The sequence below is a fragment of the Carassius gibelio genome, chromosome B3, assembly GCF_023724105.1.
Source record: "Carassius gibelio isolate Cgi1373 ecotype wild population from Czech Republic chromosome B3, carGib1.2-hapl.c, whole genome shotgun sequence".
NCBI lineage: Eukaryota > Metazoa > Chordata > Actinopteri > Cypriniformes > Cyprinidae > Carassius > Carassius gibelio.
In genome coordinates this window covers 10,849,553-10,867,073 of record NC_068398.1, presented here as the reverse complement: position 1 = coordinate 10,867,073, position 17,521 = coordinate 10,849,553, and the positions used below count along the sequence as shown (strand labels likewise).

At 36.5% G+C, this 17,521-nt stretch overlaps 2 protein-coding genes across 2 annotated transcripts; both read right to left on the bottom strand.

Moving 5' to 3' along the window:
• Positions 1 to 232: 232 nt before the first annotated feature.
• On the bottom strand, positions 233 to 11,509 carry slc27a1a (solute carrier family 27 member 1a). The gene is made up of 13 exons (XM_052552781.1): positions 11,193 to 11,509; positions 10,888 to 11,055; positions 9,758 to 10,152; positions 9,513 to 9,677; positions 7,078 to 7,147; positions 6,891 to 6,982; positions 6,641 to 6,750; positions 5,087 to 5,296; positions 4,867 to 4,993; positions 3,810 to 3,947; positions 2,458 to 2,622; positions 2,209 to 2,355; positions 233 to 1,284 (listed from the first exon to the last, which is right to left on the bottom strand). Exons 2-13 carry the CDS (start codon positions 11,052 to 11,054, stop codon positions 1,127 to 1,129), a joined length of 1,944 nt encoding a protein of 647 aa, XP_052408741.1. The 5' UTR covers position 11,055; positions 11,193 to 11,509; the 3' UTR covers positions 233 to 1,126.
• A 145-nt stretch (positions 11,510 to 11,654) lies between these two features.
• On the bottom strand, positions 11,655 to 17,204 carry LOC127953583 (prostaglandin E2 receptor EP1 subtype-like). The gene is made up of 2 exons (XM_052552782.1): positions 16,235 to 17,204; positions 11,655 to 12,779 (listed from the first exon to the last, which is right to left on the bottom strand). The coding sequence occupies exons 1-2, from the start codon at positions 17,123 to 17,125 to the stop codon at positions 12,531 to 12,533; spliced, it is 1,140 nt and encodes a 379-aa protein (XP_052408742.1). The 5' UTR covers positions 17,126 to 17,204; the 3' UTR covers positions 11,655 to 12,530.
• Between the last annotated feature and the right edge of the window lie 317 nt (positions 17,205 to 17,521).

Here is a 17,521-nt window from a genome sequence, read left to right as displayed (position 1 = left end):
GTGAAAATGATAAAATATATTATTAATATACATTAAATATCATTTAAATGTCAGGCTCAGGATAATACAATTAGAAAAATGCAGTGAAAATCTGAAATTGTAACTGCTCTAATAAGAATTATTTTATTTATTTATTTGGTAATTATATCATTTATTTAAGTACGACCCATACATTTAACAAAAATGTCATGTTTATGTCAGGACATTAGAATCAGAAAAGAGGAGTCTGTAGTAAAAACGATTATTTATTCTTTTAACCAGTCAGAAGTCTGAAGTAAATTAATGTGATTACATGGTTTTAGTTTTCAAAACATCTTTGTTCTCTTGTCAGTGTGAGGCATTTCATCTTGTCATATCACACATGAGTAAATCTTGGAGGAGGTAAAATCTAAGGCACTTTATTGTGGCTCTTTACAATGATATTGCTGTATCTTTCAGCTTTCTAAAAGTCACTTTGGAGTTAGGCATTTTAACAACAGTTATGTAGTAAAAAGCTCAAGTCTGTTAAAATACACTCATTATCATCTTTTCAGGCTCAAAAGGTATTGATTTAAGTCTATAGCAGCGGTGATGAACTCTTGTCCTGGATAGTTCAGCTCCAACCCTAATAAAAACTCACCTGCCTGTAGCGTCCTAGTGAACCTTCAGACCTCGATGAGCTTGTGCAGGTGTGTTTGATTAGGGTTAAACCAAAACTCTACAGGACAGACGTTCACCACGCCTGGTCTACAGTGTCCAAACCAGACAGTGGAGTTTTGTATCTTTCATCCTGTTGGCTTAAGTGGTTGTGTTTAAAAAAACAACAAAAAAAAAATGGTTAAATTGGGAGTGCACATATATTTTGTCACCTGTATGCTACCATCAAATCAGAATAACAAACTAGAATAATTCTCTCTCACTGTCTCATCTATTGCATATCAGATATTCAGCTCGTCATTGTGAAGACAGCTTGCTACCAAATTGAAGAAACCCATTCAAAAGCTATATATTTTTTTACATTTTAACTAAAATTTAAATGCAAAAACTGTCTAAATACTAGCAGAAGAAATCTGAATGGGTTCTGTTGCACCATGGTAACACTGGGAGCCGTCACAGGTTAGAAAACCAGGTAGGTCTCTTCTTTGTCTCAAAGGGATATCCTGCCTTCTTCCAAAGCGTTGTACAGCTCCTCGGTCACGAGCTCGTAACGGCCTGCTCTGGAGTTCAGAAAGTAGATCTGGTCAGCTGTGAGCCGTGGATCGTATCCTTCCCTCTGCAGTCTGGTCTTTTGAATTTTAAATGTTCCTGTGAAGAGTTTAGAGTAGGAAATCAGCTCGCAGCATGCATATTAATATTTTAGAAAAGGATGATTTTTTTTTTCTTCATAATTTTAAACAAACGGCCACTGTAGCCAGGTAGATACAAAAAAAAAAACCCATTCAAGATGCAAACTGGCTCTGATAAAGGTTATAAAACCCTAATCTAGTCAACATTTTTGTAAAAAAAATTTCTAAATATATTTTATTTAAATAATATGACCTATACTTTTCTTTTTGAGATTAAATGCCCATGGCAGGACAGAAAAATTTGAAATTAGGAATACAGTGAAAATCTGATATTGTGACAGCCCTAATAATCATAATATAAAAATAAAAAAAAGTGACCCATACATTTATTTGAGAATAAAAAAAAATATAAAAAAAATTAAAGTGTAATAAAAATCTTATATTGTGACAGCCCTAATAAAAAAATCTATATTTTACATATTTTTGTGTTTTTTTTTTTTTTTTTTTTATGAGTAATTATATATTTTATTTAAATATGACCAATGCCATGACCACAAAATCAGTAGAAATAGAGTTTAAATAAACAACATAATGCACAATGATATTTAGTAATTTCTTTACATTTTACCTATGTAATATGTAGTTATTAAGAGAAACATTGAATTTTTTTTACTCAAATATTTTAATATAGGAGAAATGTTATGCTGGGATTTCTGCGGATATTTTTTAAATGATGATGAGAAATCAATCCTTTGAAGAAAGCAAATATCTCTGTCTAAATGCTCTCGTATTTACATTTTCTAAATGAAAAGCTTAATAGCTCAATAAAAGCACATTAATCATTGTGATATTCACATTTTATATTGCTTGCGTGCATATATGGCATAATACTTAATATGTCTTGGATTCCAGGCCGTATAGCATCTGGGTGATCTGTCCTCACCTGTGGTATCTACACATGGGGAGATGCGCAGAAATATTGGCCGTGCATAAGGAGGAAGAGCTTGCTGAACCTCTTTCAGGAAAGAATTACAGTTGAAGTTTCCTGTTGAGTCAGCAATGGCAGCCATTCCAGCCTTTCCCTCCACACCTATAAAACACACACACTGTATATGACGATATCTGACGTATACATATGGAATCATGGGTCCTGTGAATTTTAGGACAACAAAATCTGCTTTATCTGTCTCACCTGGTACGTTTACTCCAAAAACTGCTACATCAGTTTGTCCCAGCAGGCTGCTCAGTGTTCCCTCCACTTCAGTAGTGGACACGTTCTCACCTTTCCAACGAAACGTGTCACCACTCCTGTCCCGGAAGTACATGTATCCAAGCTCGTCCATAACTAAAACATCACCTAAGAGACACCATACCAACACAATAAGTGTACTGCGTAGTGAAACAGCTAATTTTTAAGTTTAAAATGTGCTGAAACACAAAACCTTTGAGGGTGTTGAAGAAAAATAACAATTATCTCTTGACTAAGAAAAACAAAAAAAAAGTACACTTCAGTATGCTAATGCTACAAATAATTTGGATAGACCTGTGGTGTTTTGGCAGAATGTTTTATGGAATAATGTGACAAACTGGATTTTTTTGGACCCATCAGCAGTGTGTCTGGAGCAAAAAATAAGCTTACGAGCGGAAGAACACAATCCTCACTATCATACTCAATGGAGGTCGACTAGTCTTTATAATATTGAGAGTCGTCGTGATCAGAACTTCACATCGTATTAGTCATATACAGCTGTGCTCATAAATTTACATACCCCTTGCAGAATGTGCAAAATATTAAGAACTGAAACAAAATAAGAGGGATCATGAAAGTTATTTTTTATTTAGTAGGTCCTACTGTCCTGAATACACTATTGCACACAACAGAGATTTACATATGCTCCAGAATTCAAAATAATAAGAATTTATAAAAACGAATTATAAAAATGGAATCTTATTACTATGTGTCATTTCCTGGATGATCCATGTCTGTTTTTATATTTTGTGATAAATGTTCATGAGTCCTTTGTCTGTCCTGAGCAGTTCAACTGCCTGCTGTTCTTCAGAAAAATCCTCCAGGTCTTGCATATTTTTTGATTTTCCAGCATCTTCTGCATATTTGAACCCTTTCTAAAAGTGACTATGATTTTGAGATCCATATTTTCACTCTGAGGACATCTGAGGGACTCATACAAAAGGTGGAGACATATACGGATGCTCAAGAAGGCCACACTTTTGTATGTAAACTTTTGAATGGGCTCATTTGTATAAATTCAGTTATTATTTTGTCTTCTGGAGCATATGTAAATCTCTGTTATGTGAAATAGCTTATTCAGAACAGTACAAAATAAAAAATAACATGCAATTTTTAGGATCCCTCTTATTTTGTTTCAATTATTAACATTTTGCACATTCTGCAAGGGTAATGTTAACTTTCGAGCATAACTGAGTACATTGAAATAACTTCATTTCACGTTCCACAGCGGTAACTTTCACACTGTTAGAAACTTCTAGACACTGACACTTCTTTGCAGTGTGTTACAGGTGCACCTGACAGATATGCAGAGTCGTTTTTCTTGAATACATTGTAGGCGATCTTCTTCCTGGTGGCATCCTGACTAGCGTACCCATCAAACCGACGCAGAGGATCCTCCTGATTTATTCTCCCCACCAACAGCCCAGGCTCTCCTGTGAATGGAAGTCAAAACATGAAGAGAAAAACCTATGATAAGAGAACAAAAGAAGTCTGAGGGAGCAAAATGCTAATTTTTCTAGTCTGATGGAGTCAAATAATAACCCTTTTAACTTGATAAGTGTGCTTATTGTTTTTTTTTTTAACAAATGAAAATAAATGCCATTTGGATTTTTTTTTTTAATGGCATTTAGTTTGACATTTTTACGTAACGCAATGACATTTATACACTTATAAAGGGGTCATGACATCAGAAATCAAATTTGCCTTGATCTTTTGGCATATAAGTGGTCTTGTACCATTAAAACATCCTGCAAGTTTAATTACTTAAAATGCCCTCCTCATTATAAACAAAGAATTTATTTAATTAAGCTCCAAAAATGGCTATTTTTGGATCTAATGGCTGACACTTGATCCCGCTGAATGTGAGTGTCGTGCTGTTTCAAAAGCAAACAGAAATCACAACACTTGTCTACACTGGATCATGAAGCATTTTATTTTTGATCATGTTGTCAAAACACTCGCATGCAATTGCGAGGGGGTGTTGATACCGTTTCTTGTGCTATAATGTTATCCAATTATAACAGTGGCTGATTCCTGACACGCCCCTTAAAGGACACGCCCCTTAAAACAATTCACTTTAGAGAGAGAATCAGAATGAGTGTGAAAAATAATCTTTTTTTTTTTTTTACATATTCATTGTGCAAAAAAACTATTATATACCTATAGTAAAAGTAAAATAATAATTAAAAAAAAATCTATTTCATGACCCATTTCAAGTGTCCAATTATGTTTTGAGGCCACCGTGTATCAGATTTCTATTAGAAGGACTAGATCTAAAATGATGTGAAACCTAGTTCATTAACTTATATTTGGGAAACATATAAATCAAAGAGTACATGGCTGTGAACGCACCAGGTCGGCAAGACACACACAGTCCCTGCTTGTCCCGAACCAGTTCCATGGTTTCCTCATTCACTTTCACCAGCCGGATGGGGTACACGTTTGGCAGAATGCGACTGTTAAAACCACAAGCCCCAACCTGCAGCGTTCAGAGTGAGTTTTTACTATTCAGTTACCTGTTACAATGGATAATTGCATATTCAACGTTCTCAGAACAACACTGATACTCGACCTTGCCATCCATATTGGCAATGCTGCAGTTGCACTCGGTGGCTCCATAGAACTCGCCGATCTGTTTCACTCCGAAACGCTCCATAAAAGCCTCCCACACGCTCGGCCGCAGCCCATTTCCCACGGCTAGACGCACACGGTGCTGTCGCTCAGAGGGGCGCACAGGCTGAGACAGCAAGTAACGGCAAATCTCACCTATGTACTGCACAACCTGCAAGAAAGTGAGCAAAAAAAAACCTGCTGTAAGAGTATGAACTATCCATGATTATGTGACCTATTTATATTCTTTATTACTCAGTTCACTTATTCATTAACAATTAATCATTAAGATACATTAAGATAAACAAATCATGTACTGGATGTATTATTTAAAAGAACATTAAAAATGCATTTCATTCAAACAATGGGTTTTTTTTTCTTATGCTTTCTATTGTATATTACAATGCATTTTGATATTTTTGATTGATCCATTATATAAAATCTCAGTTTCCACAACCTTCACCCTCTCTGTTCCTCTCTGGTGGAATAAGCTAACAACCTCCATCCGAACTGCTGACACCATCACATTTTTTAAAAAGCAGCTGAAGACACACCTCTTCCACAAGCCCTTAACCACTCCAACCTTAAACCAATGCATTTAACACACACACACATGCGCACGCGCACACACACGCACACACAAATTATCCTCTTCTTAAGCTTGCTTTCTAATCCATTTGTGAAATAAACCTGGCATTGAATATCAAGACTGCTAAATGCATAAATAACCAACATGCAGAATGCTATTCTATCATCATGTGAAAAGATAACCATACAAACAGAACTGGTTGGAAAGAGAGGCCCCTAGGAGGTCCTTATGTCCGTACATCTTTTAAAATTATCATATAAATAGCATTTTTATTTTAGGTTAATTCAGTTTCAAATGGTATAAACCTAAGAGAAAGATTTTTTTTAAAGCAACGTCCACTTAAAAGGTGTGTACACTCCAAAGTCGCTGGGGTTTATTTGAAGTAATATCCAAAAAACACATGTTTGGGTCAAAATTAATGATTTTTCTTTTATGCAAAAAATCATTAAGGTAATTAAGAAAAGATCATGCTCCATGAAAATATTTTGTACATTTCCAACCATAAGTATATCAAAACTTACATTTTTATGAGTAATATGTATTGCTAAGAACTTAATTTGTTAAACTTTAAAGGCAATTTTCTCAACATTTTGATTTTTTTTTCCCACCTCAGATTCCAGATCTTCATATAGTTGTATTTCGACCATATATCATCATATTCTAACAAATCATTCATCAATGCAAAGCTTATTTATTCGGCTTTCTGAATCTTTCTCAATACAGAAAAATATACCCTTAATGACTGGTTTTGTTGTACAGGGTCCCAAATATAAATTTCTCATTTCTCAAATCTTTGTTGGAAATGGTATAAAGATTTTTTTTAACTATATGTAAATAGTGAAAATGTTACAAAATGCTTAAAATGATCATATTCATAATCTAGGGCATTCATATTTGTTATTAATAACCATAATAAAAGTGACTTACAGTGCAGTTATATTTGATGCAGTCTTCCCAGAAGCGGCTTGCAGAGAACTTCTTCTTGACCACCACAGTTATACCCTGAATCAGACACTGGCCCACCCCCATAATATTACCTGTAAAAGAGTCAATTCAACAGACGCACAGCATGCGTTGAGCTGTTTGTACAATTTGCAACAGTTTGAAACCAACAGCTCATGACATATTCATTGAAAGCTTATAATGTCAGCAGCTGTCTGTCATATGTACAATATACCTGCTGAATGGTAGAGGGGTAAACAGTCATAGATGATGTCATCTGGCCGCATTCGAAAAGAATGGTACCCAAAGGCAGCAATCCTGTAATATCTTGGAAACAAAAGAAGTTTATGAAAACTCAAAAATGAGCCTAATAGTATTCCTCTCTGAGATTTATGAATGTGACGTGTCTGTGAGCAGGTTACCGGCTGTGCACCACTATAGCAGCTTTAGGGAGTCCTGTGGTGCCAGACGTGTAGATATAGAACAAACGATCTGTGACAGAAAGGGGGAAAAAAATGGATAAAAATGAATAAATGCAGATGTAATAAATCAGTGATGAGACATAGGTGATGCTTAGATTACTGTTTTACTGCTTACAGTGTAGTATGCAGGATATAGTTCACTATACGTTTAATGTTTTATAATCACTGAATTAAATGTATCAACATGTCTTAACTATTAGCAGTCTGGCTGAATAATATTGACTTATTACCAAATTTACTTCTAATTGACTTATTATTATAAAAACAATAGCACATTATCTTTTGTTGTAGTATCAGAAATCTGATTGACAATCGTGAAATTTTACTGCTATTAGTATCAACTACTGACATTTTTGTACTGTATCATATCTAGTGTACGATTTACATATCCATATTGAATTTTGCATTGGCTATGCTGAACAGAACACAGTGCAATTATGCCATACTAAGATTTTTAAATTCTGAAACATTCTAAATGTTCTATTCTGAGAATTTGAAAATCTGAAACATTCTAAATTTATGCTATGCTGGCATTCAGATATTTCTGTCGAAGGAGCTCTTGACAGAATTGAGGACCACTTCAGAACAGTGGATACATTTATCTGAGTTAACAGATCTCTGTGACTTGCAGATTAAAAATCTAATTAATATGCTACTCAAACTTTGTCACTGATTTGGGCTTATATGCAAAGAAACCTACCACTCTGCCAGCAGCACATTCTGAAGTGGTCTTATTACGACTTGAGCAATAGGTAATCCACCATATTTTGTAATGAATAGAGGGCAAATGCAGTCTCTGAGAACTGGAATACTTTCTCACGGAAGGGAGGACATCAAAAATACACTTTACATACTAATAACTGAAAATAAACCCAACTAGCCACCAGGATAAGCAGACACTGTTTTTACATGGTTCTAATACCATCTGTCCATTGTAATGGCTTTATTTGTAACTGTCTAGAAGTTTCTAACTTACCTTCATAAAAACTTAAATAATGGCCCACAACAGACATTTTGCTACAAAACTGCAGCAGCAGAGATGGTAAAAGCACAAGACATGGAATAAATGTAACACTCCAGTGCGCTGATAGTCAAAGTAATGTGCACACAGAGACGATGATAATGCCACCTGATCCATTCACTTGAAGCTCTACAGTATGAGTGTCAAACTCATTTTAATTGTGCATGCTGCTTTTTAAAAGGGGAATAACTTGGTGTTCTTGTAGGATAAAAAGATTTGGGTTTACATGCAACAGAAATTTTTTTACAGTTTATCTGTGTTTCCGTAGCTAAAATTTTTTTATTTTATATACATTATACCCATTTACAGAGGTCATGAATTGATAACATTTTTTAATAATATTCCCTGAGGTCCACATTGGCACATCAAACACAGTCATAATTGGAAAATAAATAGCCTTTTTACCCTGTTTTTGAAACTGGTTTGAACACAATGTAATGTAAATATGAGATTACTTTTGGAGATGGTTTCAGTGATTATAACAGGAGTTTTGGTGAGAGCAGAACTGTCACTGAACTGAAGTGATTGACAGCTCAAGTCAATATCAGCTATTGTTGTTATTTTAACAGCATTGACACATGAAATGTATTTTGTTAATATTTTGAACTAAATTTTAATTTTACATTTTCTGCTTGCATTTTCATTTTATTTGAAGTATTAGTAACTTTGATGTGTTTTGTCATTTTTTGTTGTTTTTAAAAATTATATGGTTTTTAAGGTTTAGTTATTTTACTACTTATCAGTTTGACTTAAGTACAATGTAAATATGAATATTCAGTTAATGGCTTGATCTTGCATGATGAATAAACCAAAATGCATTTATTTTACTTATCAATACCTTACATATCAAAACAATTTATCACAGCTCTCATACTTCTCATACTCATACTTATGTGTTGCAGCATTACAGTCCTGTCCCTTTTTTTATTAATAAAAGTGTGTTTGCAAAGCTTGTGTTCAAGGCATGCAAAGACAGTGTTCTTCCACGCCTAAACACAGCACAACATTTGGAAAATCTATATATAAATCTATATTTATTCCAAGTGACCTGTTGTGATCCAAACACGTGCAAGAGAGGGAGATGCGTTGATCTGTATCAATATTGACTGCATAATTAAATCCTTGTAGTAAGAAATGAGTCTGTTTGGCTTCAATAAAAGCTGTTTTTGGACTAACAAGGAAGTTTTGAGTTACTTTCGATAATATGTTTTTGAGGAAAATTTGATATATCAATTCATGACCCTTTTAATAAAAAAATTAAAAAAGACTCCTCCACAAGCCGTATCCGACCCATGACTCATGTGTTCGACAACTCTGCTCTACAGCTAAAACCTCGTAATGCTGTTGAACTCACCGTTGAAGCCCTTGGACACGGCACAGACCGGTGGGTTTCGAGGGGCAGACGCCAGAATGGAGTCAAGGGGGTGACATTTCAGAGCGTCCATCTGGTCCGGTCTGAGGTCTCCCGTGCTGAACCGCACCATGCTCTCGCTCAAAGAGGAGCTCACTTCAGACACGGCTGCATGCACACAGAGAGGCACGTGGAATTAATTAGTTGCATGATCCAGGTACAAGTTAGAGAGAAGGTCATAGGCTCACCGTCTACTAGCTCTGCTCCGAAAACCAGTGCTCGGGATGCTGACACCCCCAAGCAGTGTAGGAGCGAATCCCGTCGGAGGTTAAAGTTGATGAGCGCGGCTTCTACGCCTACTTTGGCCAGGCCCAGCCAGAGCGCCACCTGGAGCGGCCGGCTCTCCATGAAGAGCGCCACCACATCTCCTGCGGCCCAGCCCTGGCTCAGTGCCCAGTGGGACACAGCATTGGAGATCTGATCTAACTGGGAGAAAGTCCACGTTTCACCAGTGGCTTCATACACGAGCGCAGGCTTGTCTGGGTGCCGAGCCACGGTTTGTGCGAAGATGGAGGGTATGGTGTTTCGGTTTCGAATATGATGCCATAATGCCAGTTTAACCCTCATCAGCACATAAAGACCGCTGATGGGACAAGAGGAGGAGAAATCGGTTATTCAAGCAGGCTGAAAACAATACAGTGAAGCATTGGACATATATGTTGGTATGCACTTGTTTAATATTCACATCTTTCATAGCTCTGAAGTCTCAATTAATAATTGCAAAATTGTGCATCTGAAATCCAGACTGAGAATTTTGTGTGAGGAGGAAAGATTTCCCCATGCTTATTTCACAACAGGTTCAACAGGATTATGTTAATGTGAACACACACAGGCAGCGATTCTTTGGTTTCATAACCAAACCTGCTCTGATTTGCCAACCACTTAAAGTTGGCACGAAACGGATGTTGCAACAGGAAGAGAACATTATTATGCACGGATGAACTGTTTACAGTAAGACCAGTGACATGCATTTTAAAAAAAATGGATAGGGTCAAATTTGATTGCATGTCTAGGTTTAATTTCAAAGTTTCATGGAACAAACAATCAAACAACAACAAACAGCTAAAACCAGCATATGCTAGTCGTCTGGTATTTGCTTGTTTAAGCTGGTCTACCAGCAAAAACGTGCCAGTCAGGTTTTGTCCGTAGTAGTCACCCAGCCTGATGGCTAAAGAAGTGGATAGACCCCTTCTAAAACCAGCCTGTAAACCATTTCTGACCACGCTTGAAGACCAGATAAAACCATACAACCAGTTTAGCTGTTTGTTGTTTTTCCCAGCAGGGCAGAATTTATAGATCCAAAATATCAGTCACTCACTTGATGTCCCTTTTAGCCGTACGAACCACCACATACAGGTACCGCCAGCCTCCTGTTCCTAAGTAAACACCCAAACTTGCTGCGAGGCTCCAGGACCAGGATGCCCCAAACAGACGGAGCAGGCCCAGGGAACCGAAGGACAGGGAGCCACTCGCCACATAGTGCATCCTGAAACAGGTCCATGCTGTACATCACTTTTCAATCACAAACACAGCTGGGCTCCACTTTGGTATTCAGAGGACATGTGTGTCTACAGATTGTTTATGGCGGGATCATAAAGCAATAACACAGTCATGAGAGCTTACCTATGGTAGAGAGAGATACAGTTCAGTCAGCCCTGATCAGTGGAGACATGAGACGACCTTGCAGTGCAGTTAGAGGTTGACTGACCACAGTTAAGTCCAAACTACTGACCCCTGTGAAAGTACCCCGAGCGGTGGGGGTGGGAGTGACTCGCTGCGATAGTCTGTTACATTCAGAAATACACTATTCTGTAAGTCTCTTTACTCCCTATGCAGCAACTTTTTGACAAAATATGTGTTTACGAACAAGCACTGACTGTCTGGAGCAACATGAAGCCGGAGTTGGTGAGAAAGCTGTTCAAAATGGCTGAAAGGAAAGGAAAGGGTGTTTCACAATAAAAGCGTGGAGCTCGTCGAGTCATTCATGAACGGGTAGTTCGCGGTTTATCATGTTGTTTGCAATTTTTTTATTTATACTTAACGTGAAACACACACGCGACATTGTTTTTAAACTTTATTAAAAAAAGAAAATCAAGACATCAAGTGTTTTTTTTATCAACAGAATGCATTTAACAGGTTCATAAGTAGACATAGAGACATCGACAGCACTGTAACTTTTATGCACAAACTTTTGTGACAATAAATAACAGATTTACTGCTCAAGTAATTGCACCCGTTAAAGAGTAATCATTCGCTAAGTACCAACGTAGAAAACTAAACCATATATAGATATAATTATAATTATATTGTAAATATATTGTAAACTTTTTTTTTAAAAGTAGAATAAAAAATAATAATAAAAGAAACATAATGTAGAGGACATTTGTGGGGCATTTGAGGGATTATAAAATTGCAGATTTACAATGAAGCCAAGGTTGTAGCATACTTCACCACTGAGATGAATGGGATTAGTTTTTTTTCTTTTTACATTTATTTTCTTTATTTTGTTATAACTATTATGGTGGTTACTATACACATTTTTGTAAACTGTAAACTCAACCCTTGTGAAAAAGAAGTACACTTCAGCATATTTCTTACTAAATAAGTGACCAAGTTGAAAATAATAAATATTATAGCTACTTTAAAAGAATAACACGTTTTTATTAATAAATAATTCCTAAAATGATATCAAAAGTACCTTAAATAAGAACAAAAATCTGACATTATTACAAATATAACTTTTTAAAGATGTACTTAAACAATGATGAAAGTGTTCTCTCTCAAGGAACCTTTTATTGAATAATTTTTTAAGAGATACTAAAAGATTGCTTCTTTTACAAGGAAAAACAATAATTTTCAAACAGTTTTTTTTGAGCACATTCTTTAAATGCTTCCTTTCATATATTTTTGGTGAGTGACCACATGTAAACATATTTGAAATGAGTGTAAACAGGTGTGTGATCAGTGTAAACTAATTTTCTTCCTGTGTGAGTCTGCGTAGGAGCCGCTGTGTGTAAACACGAGTCTGTCCGGCTGCAGAAGCTGAAGCAGTCTGCGCAGAACCGCTCTCCGGAGGAGGATGTAGACCCACGGGTCCAGAATCTGGTTCCAGCTCGCCAAGCGAAGAGCCAAGAGAAGCATCTTCTCACACGGACGCCTCGGCCTTCGGATCCCTTCATAAAACCTGCTAACGGATATGAGGATGTAAATCTGTGAAACGAAGAGGAAGACGGTCAAACAGTCTAGAAAATCACAAATGAAGTGACACATAGGCCTAAGTGTGCATTCTTTTAATAGTGCTGTCAAACGATTAATCACGATTATTGCATCCAAAATAAAAGTTTTTGTATAGCCTACATAATGCCTGTGTACTGTGTATATTTATTATGTATATATAAATACACACCTATACAGTATATATTTTACAAGTATATATTTATATAATTTATATCACATTTAAAAGTTTTTAATATCAAAACCTTTTATTTGGGATGTGATTATGAATTGTTCTGTAACACAAATAGTTTTACATTAACCTAGTGAGAAGTCTGGAATATGCTCAGAAAATAGCTTAGGCCTACTTCTGCTTCGCACAATATGGTCAAGTATATATTTATATAATTTATATTACATTTAAAAGTATTTAATATCAAAACCTTTTATTTTGGATGCGATTAATAAGGATTTATTGTTTTACAGCACTATATTTTAATGAATATTTAATGTTCTGTAACACAAATAGTTGTACATTAACTTAGTGAGAAGTCTGGAATTTGCACAGAAAATAGCTTAGGCCTACTTCTGCTTCGCACAATATGGTTGGTAAATGGTGAACCACAAGACAAAATACTTTAGTAAGCACTGTAGTGTTTTTTAACCATACTATAGTAAATTACTTGAATGAATTGAAGTTGTTGTGTTAATTTTATAGTTGCTGTGGTAAGATAACATCTATAAACAAATTACTCTACCCAATACTGTACCCAAGTTTTCTACAACTATAGGGTATATTACACTACATTACCCTACAGTTTACTGTAGTAAAAACTAATGTATACTACAGTATTTATTACAGTTTATCAGTTCACTATAGTTAATACTACAGTATGCTGTAGCATACATTTTACAAAGTGTTGTATACTATAATATGTTCAGTATAATACACTTTAGTGTGGTTCAAAAACACTCTAATACCGCTAGTATTTCCTATAAATTACTTAGTATTTTTTAATGTGGGAAAGACAAAAGAACAAGTAATCATATAATTTAGAGTGAAACAACCTAAATTGACATTAACCAAATTCCCTGTGTGACACTTAACATTTGACTACATTTAACTCTTTCCTCTCTTTTTTTATTCATTTATTTATTTTTATCATCAATTATGTACATTAGGGTTTATATTACATCTTATGTTGTTAAATCAATGTTGGTTGTGTTGTTTTACTTTCGTGTGTTACCATGATTAATAACTCTCTGTTGAATAAAGCAGCATATGCAGGTACAGTCATGGTCAGAATTAGGCTATTGGCGTCCTTGGTAAATACGATCAAAGAAGGCTGTGAAAATAAATCTGCATTGTTAATCATTTTAATCTTTTATTTAAAACATTCACCTAAATCTAAGCTTTCATTGGAGAATAAGAATTTTAAATGGGGGGAAATATCATTATGACATAGACGTTTTTCTCTATTACACATTGGACACAATTAACGGCCCTCTTTTATTCAATGCTGTTTGAAACCTCCATTTGGTATAGTAACAGCTCTGAGTTTTCTCCTATAATGCCTGATGAGGTTAGAGAACACCTGACAAGAGATGCTTCTCCTCTTCAGTTCACTCCTCTCATTTTCCGTAAAGCTTGTAAGGTTTGTTTTTGGATAATTGTCCAGTTAGAAGATTCAAACATGGCCCATTATGAAATAAAGAATCTCTTTTTGATTTTTTTATCTGTTGGTATTTGATAGAATCAAATATACCAAGCATCTAAACTTGATATGCAGGACCTTCGGTAGAAATATGGGCCCACAACATAAAAAATAGAAATATATTAATTGTTTTTTCTCATTATGATGGATGATCAAGAGAATTTCGACTTTGGTTTCCCTCCTATGTATATTCCTGTGAAACAGGAAGCCATGTCTGGATAATTTCATGTTCATAATCACCCTGGATTGCTCAGAATTTTAAATATGAATGGGAATATACTTCACAGATATTTTACTCATAAGAATTTCTAGGGGTTCCAATAATTGTGTCCAACGTGTATTTGAGAAAAACATTTATGTCATAATGAGATTTTCCCCTATTTTCAATTCTTTTAGTTCAGTAAAAGGATTTATATTTGTGATACTTGTTAAAAAAATTCTTAAAAAAAAGCAGGGTAGCTGGTTTGAGCTGGTCTTTAATTGGACATGACCTGGTTTAAGCTGGTCCTAAACAACTAGTTCCTGCCCAGGACCAGCTCATGACCAACTAGGACCAGCTTAAACCAGCTGCCATGCTTCTGCTGTTTTTTTCCCCAACAGGGCTGTGTTTTATCAGTCAACATACTGTAATGTCAATTAATGAAACTTTTTTTTTTTCAAAATTGTAAATATAAGTTAAAGGGTTAGTTCACCCCAAAATTTAATTTATGTCATTAATAACTCACCCTCATGTCGTTCCAAACCCGTAAGACCTCCATTTATCTTCGGAACACAGTTTAAGATATTTTAGATTTAGTCCGAGAGCTCTAAGGTCCCTCCATTGAAGCTGTGTGTACGGTATACTGTCCATATCCAGAAAGGTAAGAAAAACATCATCAAAGTAGTCCATGTGACGTCAGAGGGTCAGTTAGAATTTGTTGAAAACATCGAAAATACATTTTGGTCCAAAAATAGCAAAAACGCTGACTTTATTCAGCATTGTCTTCTCTTCTCTGTCTGTTGTGAGCGCGTTCACAACACTGCAGTGAAGTGATGTCTGGTTCGTGACTGAATCACACAATTTAACCGGTGCTTCTTAGTGAACCGATTGAACCAGTTCACCAAATCGAACTGAATCGTTTGAAACGGTTCGCGTCTCCAATAAGCATTAATCAACAAATGACTTAAGCTGTTAACTTTTTTAATGTGGCTGATTCATTTAATTCATTTACTAATTCATTTACTCAAACAGTACACTGACTGAACTGCTGTGAAGAGAGAACTGAAGATGAACACCGAGCTGAGCCAGATAACAAACGAACGATTGACTCGTTCTCGAGTCAAGAACCGGTTGTATCATATTCGTTTATTTTAACTCAGAGGGAGTGTGAGCCACGTTAAAAAAGTTTAAGTAATGTGTGGATTAATGCTTATTGGAGACGCGAACCGTTTCAAACAATTCAACCGGTTCAAGAAGAACTGGTTAAATCGAATGATTCGTTCGCGAACCGGACATCACTTCACTGCAGTGTTGTGAACGCGCTCACAACAGACCAGGAAGAGAAGACAATGCTGAATAAAGTGTAATTTTTGGACCAAAATGTTTTTTCAATGCTTCAACAAATTCTGACTGACCTTCTGATGTCACATGGACTACTCTGATGATGCTTTTATTACCTTTCTGGACATGGACAGTATACCGTGCCATTTTTAACCTAAATTTCATAGATTCTCATTTACTTTTGACTGTGCACTTACAAGAAATGGACTCCAACAAACACAGGAGACCACTGTTATCGCAGCCAACTGCGTCATCATCTCCACATCCAGGGAGTGCAGAGGCGAAGATGAGTACGATCCATGTCTCCGGGTGATGCTTGACTTGACACATCGGTCCTTAAACCTTGCCTGGAACAACTTCAGCCCACTTATAGTATTGGACACAACAGAGACAGTCAATGTTACAAGCCCCAGTGTGGAAAAAGCCAAAGCGAGGTTTGCATCAGTGATGGAGAGCAGACTGTTAACAGGTAAGAAACACCAAGTGCCAGGGAACTGTGGTTTGTAATCGCCCACATTTAGCAGAGGGAGTCCTGCCAAAACGAGGGCGGTGAAGGTGATCAGCAGCACGGTGAGGCGGACGCGTGTCATGGTGACAATCGTTGGGTGCAGGAGAGGTTGTGTTATACCTATGCAGCGCTCCACGGCCATCGCACTACCAAGCAGCAGAGGGCAAAGGCCAAAAAACACCATGCAACCGCCAAATAATTTGCAGTAGACCTGTGGTGGCTCCACTATTACTGCCACCCTGTGATGTTTCACCCTCCCAAGATGGAGGTGAAGCGCCAAAGCCCCTGTGATCACATGACCAGCCAGGTCGTTTACCAGCAGGACTGAAGCCAGCAGTAGAAACGGTACTTTGGCTCGCCGGCGTAAGCGGGCGTAGGAATGGGCAAGGATCGCTAATGCAGTTAGGTTAGACAGCGCACCAAGGGTCATGGTGAAGTAGGACATCCCAAATGCTGGAGGGTTAAGTAGAGCTGGAGATGTTGAGTTTACAGTTTGGTTGTCAGGACAGATGGTTGTGAGATTATAGTCTCTAGAGTTCTGGCATGAAACAGGGAAGGAAGAGGTGAAACGATTCTCCATGCTGTGACAGTCAGGAAATCCTTACAGGTGAGTTTGGTCACAGCAAGCGGCGATGAACGTTTCTCTTCAGGGATGCTTCTTCAGGGATGCTTTCAACTGTGTGTCAGCAAGAAGGGTTTCATCTACTATTTCTGTAAGTAGAATCATTCAAAAAAAGCAATTCAGACTCTGTATTCACTGCTGAAGTCTACATTAATATTCATTACTGCAGTCATACTTGAGGAGAACACTGGCACCTTTAATATATGCTGCCTCACTGAATGAAATTGTTTTTATCTCAAGGGCCAATTTCTAGCTGTTCTGACTTGTAAAATTGTGATATAATATAGTTTAAAATTACCAAATCAGCATGATAACCTTTTGATTTATAACCAGCTTAATAGCAGAGGTTTAAAA